Here is an 18,364-nt window from a genome sequence, read left to right on the forward strand (position 1 = left end):
AATTTTGCTTTTATTAATACAATATCGTCTACTCATATTATAATATGTGAATTAATAACATCCTGTGAAACGTGTAAAATTCACACCAGGGTTATTCTATTTTGGATAATTGATGACCCAACTACTAACATTGCATCACTTTTTGTTTGGTCTAAACATAATTTATCTTCTGTTTTAGCTAAAACCAAGAAGTTTGTACGCCGTTTCTTGTTAATCTTCCATACCTATCTGCGTGAATTTTCACCTCAATCCAACAATTTCGAGTATTTTTACTTTCCTCTTTGAAAAACAAAGGAGAATCTTTGCTTTGAACCTTGAACCTAGTTTAGCAACAAGATTACTGACAAAGAAACATAACTACCAAATGACCAACCATTCCAATTTCATTTCTTCCAGGTACACTTAACGCAACCTTTGCCTTTACAATTTCCATTGCATGGGTTACCTTAGAGTGGGAGAACCGAAAAGCATCCATTTTGCATTTTATCAAGGCCAACTCCAAATCTAGACGCTTATATGGCCAAATTCCCCAAATTCACAACTCGCAATATACGCTTAGCACACAGATACACCCACACTACATCACCCCAATTGTGGGGAGCATATTGGCCTAATAATGCAGCCAAGGAAATGCAAATTACATTGACCAGGAGAAATTTGCGCAAATTAAGCATCATGCTTAATCCAATCCTGCAACATACCACGTTGGTCACTGTTGTTTTGTGTCAACGAAAACATCAAATACACCTCAAAAAGGAGCAACTAAACAATTAGAAGAGTTTAAAGCTTAAAACCATCATTTGCTTAAGTAACATATCAAAGATGCTGGCCTCAATAATTATCTTCATCATCATAGTAATTCTCCATCTTGATCTGCATCGGTGAAAGCAACAGATATCATCAATAGAAAAGTCATAAAAAATCTATTGGAGGGCATGATTGATGCATCTTAAAATAGGGAAGAAAAAAAACGCATTTGCTACATGAAATACTCAACAAAACAAGCCAAATGAGTAGCTTATTATCTTCTCCTTCCCCCCTTTTCTCAAGGATAATTAGATTTCTTACGCAGCATCTTTTCAACAATAAAAACACCAATATGAACCAAATTCATGTTCACTAGAACTGCCAAATAATTTGTTCAGAATATCTTATTTTACCGTTATGTACACAGCAATATGAATAATTGAAACCACTTAACAAGAATAAATGAGAAGTTAAAAAATAAACAAAGAAACATTTGCAACAACCTCTCATGAGTTTTATTGCCTTCCCTTGTTTCTCTCCCCCTCCCCCTCCTCTAGTCCTTTGCTGACTATCTCCATGTCCCTCCATCTACTTTCTCAGTTAGTTACTAATTCTCTCTACTAGGGCAATCCAAACATCTTAAAGATGACTATTGCCACAGATTTGTTTGTTGCAGTGGACTTCAACGCCTACATCATGCTCGTCCACTTTAGCTCCAATCCCTCCATAAATTAGAGCAATATCCCCCATCCATGTGCACACATACACACACTTGCAAACAGTGGAAATGTTTGTGAAACGTGATTTTCTCTTTTGCAATTTTTGAATTCTTACCAATTAAATGCAAATTACATTTAAGGCGTCCTCTACCTTCCACCATTTTCCTTCAAGTTTTGTTTCAGTCAGATTAGCTCTTTTCCAGGTCCAAATCATTTTGTCTCTTCTTTCTTTATTTATTTCACTCTCCTTTCACTTTCTGTGTACTATTTAATTTCTTTCAACTTCTCAAGATTATGCAAGGAGTTAATACAAGATGAGTAACAAAGAAATTGAAATTTTCTGTTTATGACTATAGTCCCATTACAGTTATCAATGGCACAATGTGGGTGTGCCGAATGATTCATATTGAACTAAAAACGGTCAAGAGAAAAGAAAAATCAGGACTTGTGGATTGTAAAAAAACAAGATCAAGTTTTGGTATGACTAGATTTGTGATTTCCTGATGAAATTATAGTGAGACTATAAGCTGTGCTTCTCCGTAAGTCACTTTAACTATTTATTTACATTAGGGAAGAAAAAAATGTCAATCTTAATGTCACCAATCTGTTAAGAAATGGTGAATTGACAAAAGGTGGAATTCACTGTGTCAAAATGAATAATAACGGATGGTGTGATTCTTAGAACAAGGAGTGTCATTCCTAAGACCAAATGAGTGACTACACACACCTAAAAACATATAAAGAAAATACCAAGCAAAACACATATATCAAGCAGATATTAAATTGCTAACCTTTATTTATCGAGAAGAAAAATATGCAGGTTTTTACTCATTATCTTCTTTTCCATAGTCATATACTATCTCAATCTGCATCAACAAAAAATATCACAATGGAATCATAAACAGTGAAGCAAATAGCAATGCTTAACTTGCAACCATGGTATAGTGGATCCACCAACCCTTGGTAGCTGTGTCATTGCTCCAGGAGGGAAAAACATGAGAATAAGAACATTGCAAAATCAATGAATTCATAGGAAAAGCAAAGAACTTTCTACTTGCAATATTAAAATTAAATAAAAAATTGAGAAAACTAAACTACTTCAGAAATTTTTAAAAAAAAAGTAAATAAGAAAATTCTCAAGAATCCATTATTTAAAACTGAACAAAAGGTCTCTATATTTTCCTGAAGGAATTAAAGGACAAAAGTAGAACACAAAAAAACTACTCTTACTGTGAATGGTCATCTAAAAAAAATATTATTTCCAGCTATTATACAACTGCAAATATTGCTTTTGTTCCAAACAGAAGAACAGCAACCAATTTTGAGAATACTTGTCCATTTCCACTTATGTCCTTTGGTTAGAAAAGGAGCACATTACTAGTTAACTAGACACTTACACTACAAAGTAAACATATAACACAACAGAACTAGGGAATCAAAATCACACAACTGATTGCAGAACATTCTTTGTAGATGTCGTCAAAATATTAGTGAACAAGTAAAAGAACAAAGCATAATGATGAACCAAAGAATGAGTTACTATAATATATTACCCCTGCAGGTGGAGTGGGATTCCGATGAAACTTTGAACCACCGGGAGCCCAAGGAACTGCACACGCAAAAAAGATAAATGAGAAGAGAAGAGAAGGGAAAAAAAAAAAATTAAAACCACGAGACAACATATTATGGAAAGCAAAGAGATTATTTAAGATCATAAAGACATAGCAAAACCTAGTGGAATTTACAAAAGCAAGCTTTCATTTCAAGTTTTTAACACATTTGTATTATCTATGCACTAATAAGAACAAAGATACGGCTTTAGAGAGAGCTCAATAGCTGGCCCCTCAATATTCATTCCAAAAACAAAGAAAAATCTGGACGCAAAGTTAATTGGAGGCATAGAACCACATAGATCCACATAATTGCGCAACAATGATATTGTCATTGATCATCCAAAACCATTTCTCAAAGACATTGCAGCTTAAAAGCACTGAAAAAAAATTGAGGTCTGAAGTCTAAACGCCATCAAATCCAAATTGATGACATTTCATGCCAATTCCAAATTCCTCTCTCCCCGAACTAATACCCCATATGAAGGCTCAAAGCCTCTGGAGCTTACAACTTAAAATTAGGTTCAGAACATCAACCAAGCAATACGAAATCTAAAGAACCCCTCATTTTTCCAATTGAGGGCAAAAGCAATATATATTTATGTAAATTTGGTCTTACCAATATAAGGATCAGGGTGGCGCCACTTATTGTAGGAGGCTTCAGCATTTTCTATGAGTCTATCAATTGTGTCAGGATCTTCCTGTAAATCCACACCAAACCAACAAACAATCAAAAGGGTACCTTCATTCATTAGCAAAACAATCAAAAGGGTACATTTATTCAGTAACAAGCAATGCAGCCAAGCTACAAAAATCAAAATTTTAAATTGAAAGATTCAAAACAAATCGAATTGAAACACAAACAAAAACAAAATGGGGGAAATTAAACAAAAGGGAACAAGGAGGACGAACCACGTGCTTGTTGGTTTCGAACCTCTCTCGCAGAGCATCGGCCTGAAGAAGAAAAAATCAGAAATTGAGAGATTGAAATCGAATGCAATGCATAAATTGATGGGATATGACGAAAAATTGAAAAGGGGGAACAAAGCGTAGTTACATCTGGGTAGAAAAGGTGGCGGTGAACAGCCCAGTTGAGAGTGTCTTTGAGGGCTCGTCTGTAGAGGATCCGAACCCTCTCCTTCTGAGCTGCTCGACGAACTGCGTACGCTGCTGTTGACACTCCGCTCATCTCTCTCTCTCTCCCTACAGTCTTTGTTTCAGTCTTTCTTCAGATGAATTTTGACGAGGAAATGATCCCCCACGACGTCGTTTCGTTTGCCGTATCTGGAAACCGGGTTTTTATTGGGCCGAATTAAACCGTACTCGCGGGCTGGGATCCATTTTTACATCATTGACGTCAGTGGACGTCAATTCTTACCCTACGGCCTCATTTGGTAGGCTAAACTGGATCAGATATTTTCAATTAAAATGAATATGAGTCCTAGCCATTATTTAGTGGACTTAAAAGGGTGTCTCGAACTGGATATAGGCCTTGGATCCAAGTCCCAAATAAGTGGGACTTTGAAACCCAACCCCAAACGTGGGTTGTGAAGCCGAGTCATCTCTTGCGAGAATGAGCATGCCTCCTTTGGTTTGCGCAGCCCCCTTCTTCAATCGCTGCTTCGCCTTCTCCTCCTCTGCTCTTCTCGTCACCTCTTCCTCTCTTTACACTTTTGTGTGGCTTTCTGAAAGTAGATTTCTTCTCTATGATGTTTATCTCTCTTCTCTTCGTCTAATGTTTGGTGGACTTTAATTCTTACCCTATGGGTCCCGTTTGGGCCCTCAAATCTAAATCCTTATGTTTACAATTCCTATTATGTTTCTTTGCACTAGGGCAAAATTCTATAGTAAGGGTGTCATATATGGACACTTCATGTGGACCTTCATATTAACCACATGATTATTTCATTAAACTTAAGTGAAGTTACTATTCCGATGAATCATATAGCTAATATGAAAGTCCACATCTATGGTACATATGAACGACTCTTGCACTAAGAAGTTGTTGACTAAGCTATTGACTCTTGCATCTATGGTCATAAGGTTTTTTTTCTTCCATTAATTCCATGTAGTTCAATGCTTCGAGCATTAGTTGATTATGAGTAGATGATTAAAAGAAAAAATTAATATTGCACTAAGGTTGTGACACCCTTAAGAAGAATGGTTTATTTTATTTTATTTTATTATTTTTTATACATGAGGACATCCTCATTTAGTTATAGTTTTTGTTGAAGGGTAGAATGTATCGACTGAGTATTGTTCTATAGGGAACGTTTGTCAATTATTGTTTGGGGATAAGAAGGGGGGATGGGCGGTGGGATGAAGGTTGTGTCTTTTTTTTTTTTTTTCTTTTCTATTATTTTGTTTTTAACTACTATTTTATCCCATAAAATATTAACTTCATAAAATTATACTTTTATCACATTGAGGCCAAAATTATGATGTTTATAAACCCCTATAATAATATGACTAGATGATTAAAAGACAACATTAGTTTGTACTAGAGTTGTGACACTAGCCTGAGGAAGAATATTCACATTTTTTTTCCTTAAGTGAGTACATCCTCACTTAAAAGTTCTCTTTTATATAACATGTGAAAATATGGATTTATAATATAAATAGTTTAATTATTCTTTTCTATGAGTATTGTTGATGCCCATTTTGTCTTGCTTTGTAACCATTTTGTCTTATTTCTATTTACACAGAAGCAGTCAGTGTTTGCATTACAAATATGCAATTGCATTACACCGATGCAATTCCAAAGTGCAGTGCACAAATGCAAATAAGGTAAAACTATACATATTTTTAAAAAAGACATTTTATAAATTGTAAGGGGCAATAACATACTGATGCAAAGTTGTATATATTATAAATGGTAAGGGGCAATTATCTACACACAAATAAATATTATATAAAAGATAATTTTTTAAGCAAGTACAACCTAACACAATTGTACATATGTTATGCAATTGCATATATATTATGCAATAGTTGATCCCCTGTATACAAATATAGGTTTACATTAGGATGTAACATTGTTGCCTTAAACAGATTATGTCCCATACATCGGTCTCTTCTTCCAATTTTTATTTCTTTTGAAATTTTGTTTTGTAAAATCAGAAAGACCATGTTAAGGTTTGAATGATAAGCATTGATGTGTTTCTTAGCAAGTTTCTTTTAAAAACGACTTAATTATTTAACCAATGTTCATGGCTAAGCAATTAAAGTTAAATTCATACAAAGCACAAAATTAGAAACAACCTTTAAACCAAAATATAACAACATTTATATTGATCAAAATTGCCAGAATTGTTCTAATGGCATAACAATATAATTTATTTAAGAACTATTGTGCAAAATTGTTCACAACAAGGCCTAGCTCTACTTGTGCCTAACTATATCTTTCAAAATTGGTACACAACATTCATGTTGGCTTGCAGTTGTCTTTAGCATATATGATGGGCGATGGATTTTTTAAGTACAAGCGATAATCTAAACTAGAGGGGAGGGGGTTTCTCACACACACACAACTGATGTCATGGGGGTTCGAACCTGAAACCTCTTGTCTACATGTCAAGGTCTTTTTCCACTTGGTTAGACCCTGTTGGGTGAGAAGTTCTTTCTACATGTGTTGTGTTTTTGTTTTTTATATCAACGTAATCTTTTATTATTATTATTATCAAATATAAACTTCATTAGATAAACTTTAACAGTACAAACATCAAACATCAACATGACATCTAAAGTACAAATTCCAAGAGAGCAACAAACTAACATGTTAAAAACAAAACTATATATTGGACAAGTCTCACTAAAACTACTAGTCCCCCACATCACCACAATTAACCATAAGCCCAAAAAAAGCCCACAAACCCAACATGTTCAAAACCCTAAAGCAACCCATGAGCCTAAATGAACCCTACCACCATCACATGATAAAGCGTCGTCGTGACCACACCCATCATTGCATCTGTAACAGATATGGGGAAAATATAATTTCCAGTGATCTACCTGCGTATTAGAGTGAACAAATTAACGAAATAAACAACCTTGAGAAAGAACAATTAGGTGATTTGCAGCGACTTCCGTCAAAGACGATGTAGAAACAAATTTAGAGAACATGAGCATTGTTAGAGTGTGGGTTTTGAAAGAATGTTTGTGCCTGATAAGTCACGGTCGTACTTTGACCAAAGTGGTCTTCCCCCTCGGCCTCAGCACCTGTTCGCAATCCAAAACGCAGTACTTTTGCCTTCCTCAAAACAAAGGAAAAATTGCGAAGGCATAGTCATCTCGGCCTTGCAAACACGATATCGACAGGCCGAGGCTGAGGGACGAAGGGGACACGGCCGAAGATATTAAGAGTCAAATCGTCACATGGTAGCAGGGCCCCACGCCTCATTTAATGAAGTAACGCCTCTGACTAGCAAACCCACTAGCTGCAAGAGGGCATTTAATGCACGAGGGAAGAAGGGAAGTGACTCAAGTCAGGATTTGGTGACAGAAATCAGAGTGGTTAGGCGCCAACATACTTACAAACATTCTTACAAAGTGAGGTCAGATCACCAACCACCAAACAAGGGCATTAAATGTGTCCCCACGGCCAGAAGAGCAGAACCCACGATCAGGGCGGCGGCCGAGATTTACCAGGATTCATGGGGTCACACCACCATGCTTCACGATCCCAAATGTTGATTGGACTACCCACTTGCTTTGATCAGGCTCCACCATGCAGATTTTCAGCCTCGATTACTCCTCCAAGAACTCTTCCTATAAATACCAAGTTTAAGCTACATTCAAAGGGTTCAAACACCAAACCAAAGCCTCCCACGGAGCAAATTATATTTTCCTGTAATGCACTTTCAATATCTTTACTTGCTTTCCTAGGAGTAGTGTTAGTTTGTAAGGAAAATCCGTTCATCAATATATCATACGACCCTTGATTTTCAAGGCGCCGGAGCACCATCCCTGTTACTCATTCATTCACCCCATATATCATACGACCGTCGCTCACTGAGCAACGCGCCGGAGCAACGCCCAAAACCCACCATCCACACCACCACTAAACGGCCTTGTAGCTCAGGCCGTGAACCTGACGGCCGAGATCAGTTCCTCTCTCGGCCACAATCGTTTGATTAGGAGTCGAACCCAAACAGGCGCACCACTTAACCATTTTCATCCACATCACCATCTCGACGCACGGTAGACCGTGCTGGCACGCCCGCGCACAACCGCACCGCATCCAAAAGCAGGAAGCCACGTGTTAATGAACATCCCCTCGGCCCGGAACTCCAGGCCGTGAGATTTGCGCAGCCAACAAAGAATGATTTGATTGAGAACATAGCCTAAAAGGGGTGATGGGGAACTTCAATCTAAGCAGGGCTCAAAAGAAATCACCACAAGAGGCTTCTTAATCAAAACGCCCGAGTGGACTTATTCACTAACCCAAAAGGAAAAAACGAGAAGAGAGGAGAGGGTGGAGGGGCAGTGACTTCTTCCTCCCCCTTCTATGGAGTTTTCCTTTGGGACTCACAAAAAGAGAGAGAAGAGAGAGAGAGAGAGAGAGAGAGAGAGAGAGAGCGGCTAGAGATTCACAAACTATCAACGTAATCTTCTTTTCATAAAAATAAAAAACAAAAAAACGATACAAGTTTATTAGATTAAACAGAAAAAATAATATAAAGGAAAAAATGGTAAAGGAGTCATCCCAATATTAGTACAACATATATGGACAAAACCTTCCCTAATAACGTGAAGAGAAAGACTATTAAACTAATCTTAAATATCCATATTATTAAAGTTTTTATTGAGCTTAATAAAGAGCAGCAAGAGGATTTTTTTCCCCCATATGTATGTGATGCCATTTTATTTGAGGATAAACCAAAAAATTAAAAGGAAAACCAATTATTAAGCAATTGTTAATGTTGACCAAAAAGCAGTTGTTTAATTGTTTAATTGTTTAATTAACCCTAAACCCTTAATTAATTGTTTAATTAAGCATGTTAGGACAAGGTGCCATACGGCGAGGTACCAAAATTAACTTGGAGAATATAAAACAGAATTCGACCCATTTACGACCACGATTTGACTCAATTATACGTGAGCTGAGAACTTTTATTCTTTTTGCCAAAACGTGAGCTGAGAATTCACAACGAAGAAAAGAAGAGAGACTTGATGAAGAAAACATGCCAGCGCTCGTCTCCGTATTCGGCTGGTCTCCTCGTCTCCTCCATCTTGGGCTGGAAATCTCTTCCTCTACTAGTTGAAGAGAGTCTCTTCTTCTGTCACCATGAGGTAACCTTCCCTTTCCTATTGATGATAGGACTGTTACCTATGATACCTCTCCCTTGAAATTTTGTTTTTGGTCTTCTGGGTTTTGGAAGACCACTGCATTTCTACCTTTTGGCTTGTTCAGTTCATTGTAAATCTTGCTAATCCTTTGAAAAGTTGGAACCTTTTTCTTTGATAATTATCTAGTCGCTTATGTATTTTCTTGGTCTTCAGGATCTGAGTTTTTCTTTAACTTTTGGGGAAGGAATCGTACTTAGAGGAGCACAAGTGAAATTCTGAAGTACCCTTTTCTTTTGCAATCTTTTTTTTTTGAGAGATTGCATTTATTTTGTTAATTCTTTTCCCTGCTCTGTTTAGTTTTTATTTTCCTTTATGTTGGACAGAAGAGATTATGCAAGCCCATTTAGGTGGTTTCCATGTTTATCTATTTTCTATTGCCTTGCTTGTTCTGCATGTTAATGGCTTTTATAGTTTGTTTGGGTGAAAATGGCATAAAACTGGCAGTGGGTAGAGCAAAACATGAAGCAAGTAAGCAAATGAATTTACTGCATTTCTCCATTATATTCTTGTAATTCAATAAGACTAATTTCTTTTTCTTGGTTGATGTTTCTTGGTAGTTTTTTTTTTTTTTGCGAGAACAATGGTGATGTCAACCGAAACTAAAAGCCCAATATATTTGACGGTTAGGGCAAATGAAACGATTTTTTGGTACGTTATTGAAAGGAAATCCACGGCGGCGAAGGCAGAAAATGATAACAACAATGAAGGAGGGAACATTATAGTACTGCGTGAGAGCGAAAGAGACAGAGTCCGAAGACTCAATCTGCCGAGTTTTGGGGGCGAAGGGGTGGACTGGATTGACTTTAGCAGGCTTGTTGCCTTGAACCGCCGCTTGTACCTCATTGGCAGTACCATTGGGGACACAAATAAAGTCGGTAGGGTCGGGTTGAGGTACATTGACTTGGATGCTACTTCGATGCCGATCTGGCATATTGGGGGCGGAGTTAATAGCGACACACAATACGGGGCTATTGCTCGAGAGGATGGCTAGATATTTACTTTGGGAGATAACCTCTACCGTGTGAATCATCCTAGTGGCAACTCCACCAAGTTGCCAAAAATGGAAGGCCTGAGAGGAGAAGTACATATGCTTGGTGTTACTATGAGTAATATTTTGGTTTATGTCGACGACTTAGATTATAACACCATATACTCCATAGATTTGAGATCCAACCGCTGGGAAGTCATTTGCAACACATTTTGGGGTGTATGGTCCACCGGGGTGATACTTTTTGACGACTCGCTTTTATTCTCCCTTGGAACGCAAAACCCATTATTGAATAGAGCATCCCTCGATTTTGAGGCTCCTCCGGCTCGACCAGGGGTTTATGCGTTTGATATTCGTGCTCGTAGATGGTTGTCCAGCCCACTTGAGGGCCTGCAAAATGAGTTAGGCCATGAAAATTTTGGCCCTGACCTTGGCCTTGAGACAGTCCTTCCCAATCAGGGTCCATATGACCGTGGAGATGTCCATATGGATGGGCTTGTAAACCCATTCAAGCCATGGTGGGTTCCAATGTCGTTGGTTAAAGTTGGAGTCGAGAATGGCCACCACAAGTTGGATTTTGTATGGGATCGCACGATCATCTATGACAACAATGTAAGGTCTTGTCAAATTCATTGGTGCAAGTTCAAGATACTTACCCGTAATGGTGGTGATGTATTAAAGGCTGAATTGTTGTCAAGTGGGATATGCAATCTAGATGAATCCACTTACATGGTGATGAATTGCACAATAGGATTGTAAGTAACGTCCCTTAATATGGATATGCTAATTAGTTGTTATGTTTATCAATCTAGCTGCATGTGTTGTTTGTTGTGTCGTACCATCTTTCCGATCACAACCCAGGGAGTTTAAACTATAAGTAAAATATATCTATGGAGAAGTCAGCATGCTATTAATTATCTCTTTGCAATCACATCGACACGTCCCTACTCTGCTTGAGACGACTGACAGTAGACTAAGTGTGGTTAGTTTGTCTATGGCTAAATTTAAAACTTAAACAAAAGCTGAACAAGCACAACTTTCTCTTTAGAGAAAAGAAGTTTCAAACTAAATGCATAACTTTTCTTTTTTGCTTTGTCTGCCCAATAGCCTTTTTAAGTTTGTGCCTCAAGTTCTTTAGACTGGCTAATATGAGTTGGGTAATTCCAAGGACCAGTTTTTCTTTGCGTTTTGAAAATATTAAGCCGTTTTGGAGGATGAAAGAAGACTAAAGTTCTTCGAGGCTATTTGGTGCGTGGCAGCTTTGGTTTTGGTTATTTGGATGACAGGAAACAAAATTCTTTGTTAAATGTTGGATCCTATTGTTGAACTGAGCATCAGAACTTTGAATAATGAGTCATTCAACCAATCACGTAAGCTTCCGAGCTTTTATAAGTTTGGATAGTATAGGTTCTAAATTGCATGACACTTAATGCTATGTGACTCTCATTATTTGGCTATACTCATTGACAGGGTAGTTGCACCAGATGAGGGAAAAGAAGAAGAGAAGGGTGATAAAAGAAGAAGCGAAGGGTAATGAAGAAAAATAACTTGAAAGTCAGTCACATATAATGTTTATCTGTAGAATCTTATGTTGATGCTAATTTTATCTCATTGTTTGACTGTATATTATTATTAACTGGGTCATTGCACCAGATGGTGGTAATGAAGAAGAGAGGGATAGGGATAGTAAAAGAAGAGGGTAATGAAGAAGAGTAACTTGAAAGACACATTAGTATATTTGTAGAATCTTATGTTGACGTAATTTTATCTCATTGTTTGACTTTGTATCTACAGGGTAAATGCACCAGACGACAGTAATGAAGAAGAGAAGGGCAATGAAAGAAGTGGAAGGTAATGAAGAATAGCAAGCTAGAAGAGTGTATGAAGCAAGTAGTTGTTACCTTCTCATTGATTAGTTGTTGATTATGACTTTTCTTGTTGCAGATGCTTCCCAACAAGTCAGATAGAGGAAACTCGCTGATTACTTTGTTATTCAAGGTATATTTGATGGTTATGTTTTACCTGAAATTTTCTTTGGATTTATGCTTTACTAATTTTCTTAATCTTATGTTTGGTGAATGTGAAGTTGGAGGCCTGAAGCCACTGCATCCTTTTTGGAATTTGTAAACTGCAAGTTTGAACTTGTTTTTGTTTTGCATAGACTGTAGTTTGAACTTCACCTATATGTTCAGTTAATTGTATGACTTAGTTAAGCTGGGATGTAGTTATATTACCCAAAAAATATGACAAAGAAAAATGGGGACTTTGCTTTGGATATTTGAAGTTTCGTTAATGAAGGTTATCTTTGAATCATGGATTTTGGATTAATGTTATGTTTAGTGTTAATGATTTGATTCAGAAATGATGGCGATGCCTCAGGTGGCGTCGCCATCGCATTTGAGTTTTAAAGATAAACTCACGTACCTCCGGGAATGATTCACCTCCTCCATTCTAGCCATACGACTATTTGGAATAGTGGTATAGATGCTTTGCTTGAGGACTCAAAGGAGAACTGTGTTTGATTCTTGTCTGGCTAAGCTAAATTCAAAAGCCAATGCCAGTTTAAGCAAAATAAATAAATGTACGGAATAGGGATAAGTTTTTTTCTTCAAGAAGCATCAATTTAAACTTGAAACTCATTCTCTCTCTCTTTTCCATTGCCCCAATAACGTTCGTTTTGTAAGATATTTGGGGAGGCTAAAGTAAGTTGGGTAAATTCTTTCCGGGAAGCAACTTTGCTGTGGGTAAATTTTTTGTTTTGGTACAACATCAAGGTTGGTTTTTGATAGAAAAAAAACTACAGTTATTTGGGGATGTTTGGTGGTAGCTGTTTGGTGATTTAGGTTATTTGTGCACAGAGTTCCTATTTCCATTCAAAAAAGAAAATGAGGAATTAGAACCAAAAAGTTCAAGACAGGGAGGGTTACTTATTTACATCTAGTATCTTCCTCAATCAAAACAGTGATTTCAAATGTAGTCCTTGACTCTTATTTGTCCAACTCATAATATTCAAATTTTAGATGAGTATTTGTTAAACAAATTTCACAACCTCCTTTTACACAGCAATCAACTGCTGGGACTTGAACATCTAAACTTGAATACATCCACACTACATTTCTGTTGTTGTCGGATCGCTGCACCAAAATGGGTTCAGCTGTATCCTCAACTTGTGATATTTGCAAGTGCACGAGCCGTTTCGTAATATAGCATATGTAAGTGCGAGGTCGTACCCACGAAGACTGAGAAATTAAAACTAGTTATGTACTTAGATTACCAAATTCAAGAAAGTAGGAGGTTATGTCTAAAACATAATTTAAAGCAAGAGTGGTTGTGATTGTTGAACAAAAGAAGCAAAATGAAATTGCAAGCGAAAGCAAAGTAAGTAAGTGTAACAAGAGTGGTCTTAAGGGTTGGAAAGCGGATTTGGAGACTAGGGCATTCGATTCACCATAACAATTCAATTCTGGGTTACAAGGAGTCAAGTGACAAGTCTAATTCAGATTCAAAGATTGATTATAGGTAAAGTATGATTAGGTCATGGTGTCTGGCCCTAACCTTGTGTTCCTAATTCCCTAATTTGACCATCTATTGTCTAACCTAAAATTAAGCATTAGGAACCCATTAAGCATAAAAGAACAATTTAAACAACCAAGCATGTATCTAATCCTTGTTGTCGAATGTCTATACATACTCTTCCTATTCATAGTTCAATTCGAATCAAAGCATGGTGTCTACTCTTGATTCAAACCAAGATAGCTAACATACAAGTTCTAATGGTGATCAATCATTCAAACAAGCATATTAACTGATAAGCATAATGAATAAGAACATGAATCATGAATCAAACTTGAAACTCCAAACTTCAAACTTATAAACCCAGAATATTCATGTTAGGTTACATCGAAGCCCTAGTTATGAATTTAGCTGCTCATAATGAGAAAGAAACTTAGACAGAAATGAGAAAACATAATGAATGCAATAAGAGTAGAAAAACCCAATTATGAGGTTCTTGTGGTGTCCAAGGCTTCTCAAAGTGCTTCTCCACATCTAATGCTTCTCCAAGAACTTCCTCACGTCTAGAAGGATGTATGATAGCTAGTAGGTGATTTGGGATGAGTTTGGGTGAGTGGTGATGGCTGAGAAAGAGGAAATTCGTAGGGAAATGGAACAGAGGCTTTCTGGAGTTGTTTTGGTGATTTGGGGTAGTTTAGAGTATTGAGTTGATTGCTAGAGTGTTTGGGGTTGGATGGAGTGTTTGAGGATGGATGGAGACGGTTTTGTGGGGTTCTGAATCCCAGGCTTGCACCCCTTGAATGTGGAATGGAATTGGTATTTATAGGGAGAGGGAAGTGAGAAATTAGAATTGAATATGGCTAATGCCGACAGTACTTGCAATTGAAAATCAAATTCTGCACTTCACCAACAAATCCCACTAGAAATCATAGGTCATGCATAGCTCACCATGACCAAGCAACAATTAACTCATCCTCATGTCAGCATGATGTGTAATTTCATGGGCTCACGAATTGGGCTAGGCTGAATCAATTGATGACTTTGAGCTGTCCATCTTTAAGTTCAGAATGTCTTCTTTCCAACCACATGTGAATTGGCCCAATCCAAGCTTGGATGAAAAAGATAAGTCTGAAACGAACTTCTAACTCAGTCTCCAGTTTTTTTACACATTGTTTTCACCATTTTACTTCAAATGCCTCAAGTGGTACATAGAGCTCAATGAACTGAATCACAAACACAAAGGAGGTTAAAAGCACAAGTTTATCTCAAAAACATAACTAAATCATAAGCTAAAAGGGTATAAAATGATATACAATTGTGAACCGAACATCTACTAATACAATCTCCAATAGGGTATTTATCCATCCTTCTTCCTAGTTCATGATAAAAAAAAAAATTTAAAAAAAAAATAATAATAATAATAAAATAATGCTGCTACACATTTGACAACATTGTTTTTATTTTTAAGTAATGTGAGGTTGAGGTGAACTTAGGCCTCGTTTGGTTCATGGGAAAGGAGGCTTGGGGACAAGAAATCAATTCCTTTTCCTATGTTTGATAAGTCCAGGCATGGGAAATCGTTGCCTTGCATATGGGAAAGTAGGGAGAAAGTGAAGCCCACCTCACCCTTGGCTTTTGTTTTCCTCACTTTGGAAAAATGAGCTAACATTAAATACACATTTTCATGATCATATTGTCCCTATTAACAATTTAGAATTATAATGTAGCATTAAATGCATTCTTTTTTTATTTGTTTTCGTATGGTTATAATTGAAAAATTAAACAAACTTTGTTTTACATTCCTACACAAACCAAACATGTGAAAGGAAATAAAGTGGTATTTCTTGGTTACTTTCCCAGGATTACCAAACATGGGAAATGAATCCCCTTTTCCCATTCCTTAGGAGTAGTTTGGGAAGTGTTGAGGCCCAAAAAAGTCACGAGAAGCCCAAAGACATTTAAAGCCCAATATAACATATAATGTTGGTCATGTGTTAATCCAAGCTGTATTTTTGGAATTAATTCATTAAATAAAGGGAGCTTTAGTTTTAAACCATAATATAGTTTACTAATTTAGTAGAAAGAAATACAATTTAGTCTAATTAGCAAAAGGCCAAACACCAAAATGTAACAAAAATACCATTACAAAATATGAAAATTACAACATATGCCATTTTCAGTATTTAGTTTTAAACCAAAGCTGAAAAACGACATCAAACTAAAACTGAACCAAAACGACATCAACCGAAACCGAAATTGAATCACAACCCATTCGCGCGACCTTTCAACTTCACCTCCAGAAACCTCCAGACCACCAACAATCATCGAAGACCACCAACGATCGAAGCCACCAACGATCATCGAAGACCACCAACCCATTCGCGCGACCATCATCGAAGACCACCAACGATCGAAGTCGATTCTTCATCTCAGTTTCTGGTTTTGATTTTCTGCATCTCAATTTCTGGTTTTGGTTTTCTGCTTTGGTTTTCTGCATCTCATTTTCTGGTTTTGGTAGAAAGAAATACAATTTGGTTTTCTGCATCTCAGTTTCTGGTTTGCATCTCCTTTTCTGGTTTTGGTTTTCAGTATTTTCTGGTTTTGGTTTTCTGCATCTCATTTTCTGGTTTTGGTAGAAAGAAATACAATTTGATTTTCTGCATCTCAGTTTCTGGTTTTGGTTTTTTGCATCTCATTTTCTTTTTGGTTTTTTGCATCTCATTTTCTGGTTTTGGTAGAAAGAAATACAATTTGGTTTTTTGCATCTCAGTTTTTGGTTTTGGTTTCGTTTTCGTTTTCTGCATCGCAGTTTCTGGTTTTGGGTTACGTTTTCGTTTTGGTTTTCTACATCTCAGTTTCCGCTTTCGTTTTCGTTTTCGTTTTGTGTTTTGAATTGCTCATTTTATATGTCTACTATGTTTGATTAAAAGCCTTTTGGATTGCGGATTGCTCTTTTTAAAATAGGGTTTTCTGCATAGCATTAATGGAAACTGCAATGCAGTTTCCGTTAATGCAATGAAGTTTGTAGTTCATTAAAATGCATTTACGCAAATTGCATCACATTAGTGGCCTATATTTTGTGTTTTGGATTGCTCATTTTATAGTGTTTTCAAAACGATGATAAGAATCACAAAAGAATGAAGCTCAAAATCAAAGAAAGCCAAGAATCAAAACGATGATAAACATAAATAATAGTGTTTTCGTTTAATTACAATCAAATTGTTGATGATAAAATACAAAAACCAATTCCTCATCTGGGTAGCCTTTACTCTTCAAATTGGTGAGGTTGAAGGCCAGGGAAAGAGCAAAAATCCAATTGTAATTAAATGTAAACTGCAATGCAGTTTCCTAAATTGCAATGTAGTTTGTCCAAAACTACAATGCAGAACCTGGAACTTGCCTCGTAAAAACCATATAAAACTAAGAAGCCTTCAAACGACGAATCTCTATCATCTAAGAAGTCCTGAGCAACTGCAAGAAAGAAAAATGAGCACAATGTTAGAACCTGGGTAGAGGAGTTTTTGCTAGAAACTCAACAAAACCAAAAGAAGCACTGCACAATAAGATTATGTCATAAACAACAAGCATCTCTATCCTAAGAATTGCAATATGATCTCAAGTTTCCAGGACGAAATTGAAAATATAGCTAGAAACAAAACAAAATTGAAATATGCATTGCTGCAAACTAAATAATTTAGACAGCAAACTCCACAAGTACAAAGAGAAGGGAATCAAATCAACACTAGCTTAACAACTCAATAACCAACAACCTATACCAAACATATCGATTATCGTCGTCATCATCAGCAGCAGCAACAACCAAATTCATCAGAGTCAAACAGTCAAAAATCATCACAAACCCAACACCATAAATTCAAACAGCACAAAATGGAACATAAAACCATTCACCAAATCAAATCCACAGCAATCCACGCAATGCATGATGAACAATACAACAACAGAAATATGAAGCATAAACACAATTCATTGAAAATACGTTATTGCGAAATCAAAAGTTCAGCATTAACACAACATATCAAACACACCTAATGCTTAAGCACACAAGCACAAACATACAGAATTAAAAAAACTGCAGCCCCATCTTCTGAATAAAACCTTCAAAATCTACAACCACCCCAAATTTTCCAAATACCTTGCACACAAAAAACCAATTAAATTACTATAATTTCTGAACAAGCATAGACATAACATAAAACGAAATGAATTTAATCGCAGCATCACCAATCAAATCATCATAATTCGAAAAACCTAACCTAATCCAAGCCCCAATTTTCAAAACCCTATACTACAACACAACAATCGTGACCAAGAAGCAAATCGTTATTAGGGTTCAAATAGGGTTTTAACGTACCAGAATGAGATCAAATAGGGTTCACTAGTCATTGAGCTCGGCCCCGATCTTGAACTCAGCAAGATAG

The 18,364-nt window shown here is 36.7% G+C and overlaps 1 protein-coding gene and 1 long non-coding RNA gene across 2 annotated transcripts; both read right to left on the reverse strand.

Annotated features, from left to right (window-relative positions):
• Positions 1 to 603: 603 nt before the first annotated feature.
• On the reverse strand, positions 604 to 4,314 carry CIB22 (LYR family of Fe/S cluster biogenesis protein). The gene is made up of 6 exons (XM_021950655.2): positions 4,134 to 4,314; positions 3,989 to 4,030; positions 3,696 to 3,777; positions 3,020 to 3,075; positions 2,258 to 2,332; positions 604 to 873 (listed from the first exon to the last, which is right to left on the reverse strand). The coding sequence occupies exons 1-5, from the start codon at positions 4,263 to 4,265 to the stop codon at positions 2,291 to 2,293; spliced, it is 354 nt and encodes a 117-aa protein (XP_021806347.1). The 5' UTR covers positions 4,266 to 4,314; the 3' UTR covers positions 604 to 873; positions 2,258 to 2,290.
• An 11,646-nt stretch (positions 4,315 to 15,960) lies between these two features.
• Positions 15,961 to 16,264, reverse strand: LOC148292422 (uncharacterized). The gene is made up of 2 exons (XR_015826218.1): positions 16,215 to 16,264; positions 15,961 to 16,143 (listed from the first exon to the last, which is right to left on the reverse strand). It is a non-coding gene; the product is annotated as an uncharacterized LOC148292422 (long non-coding RNA).
• Positions 16,265 to 18,364: the final 2,100 nt, after the last annotated feature.

The sequence above is a fragment of the Prunus avium genome, chromosome 8 (genome assembly GCF_965620075.1).
Source record: "Prunus avium chromosome 8, drPruAviu1.hap1.1, whole genome shotgun sequence".
In the NCBI taxonomy this organism is placed as follows: Eukaryota; Viridiplantae; Streptophyta; class Magnoliopsida; order Rosales; family Rosaceae; genus Prunus; species Prunus avium.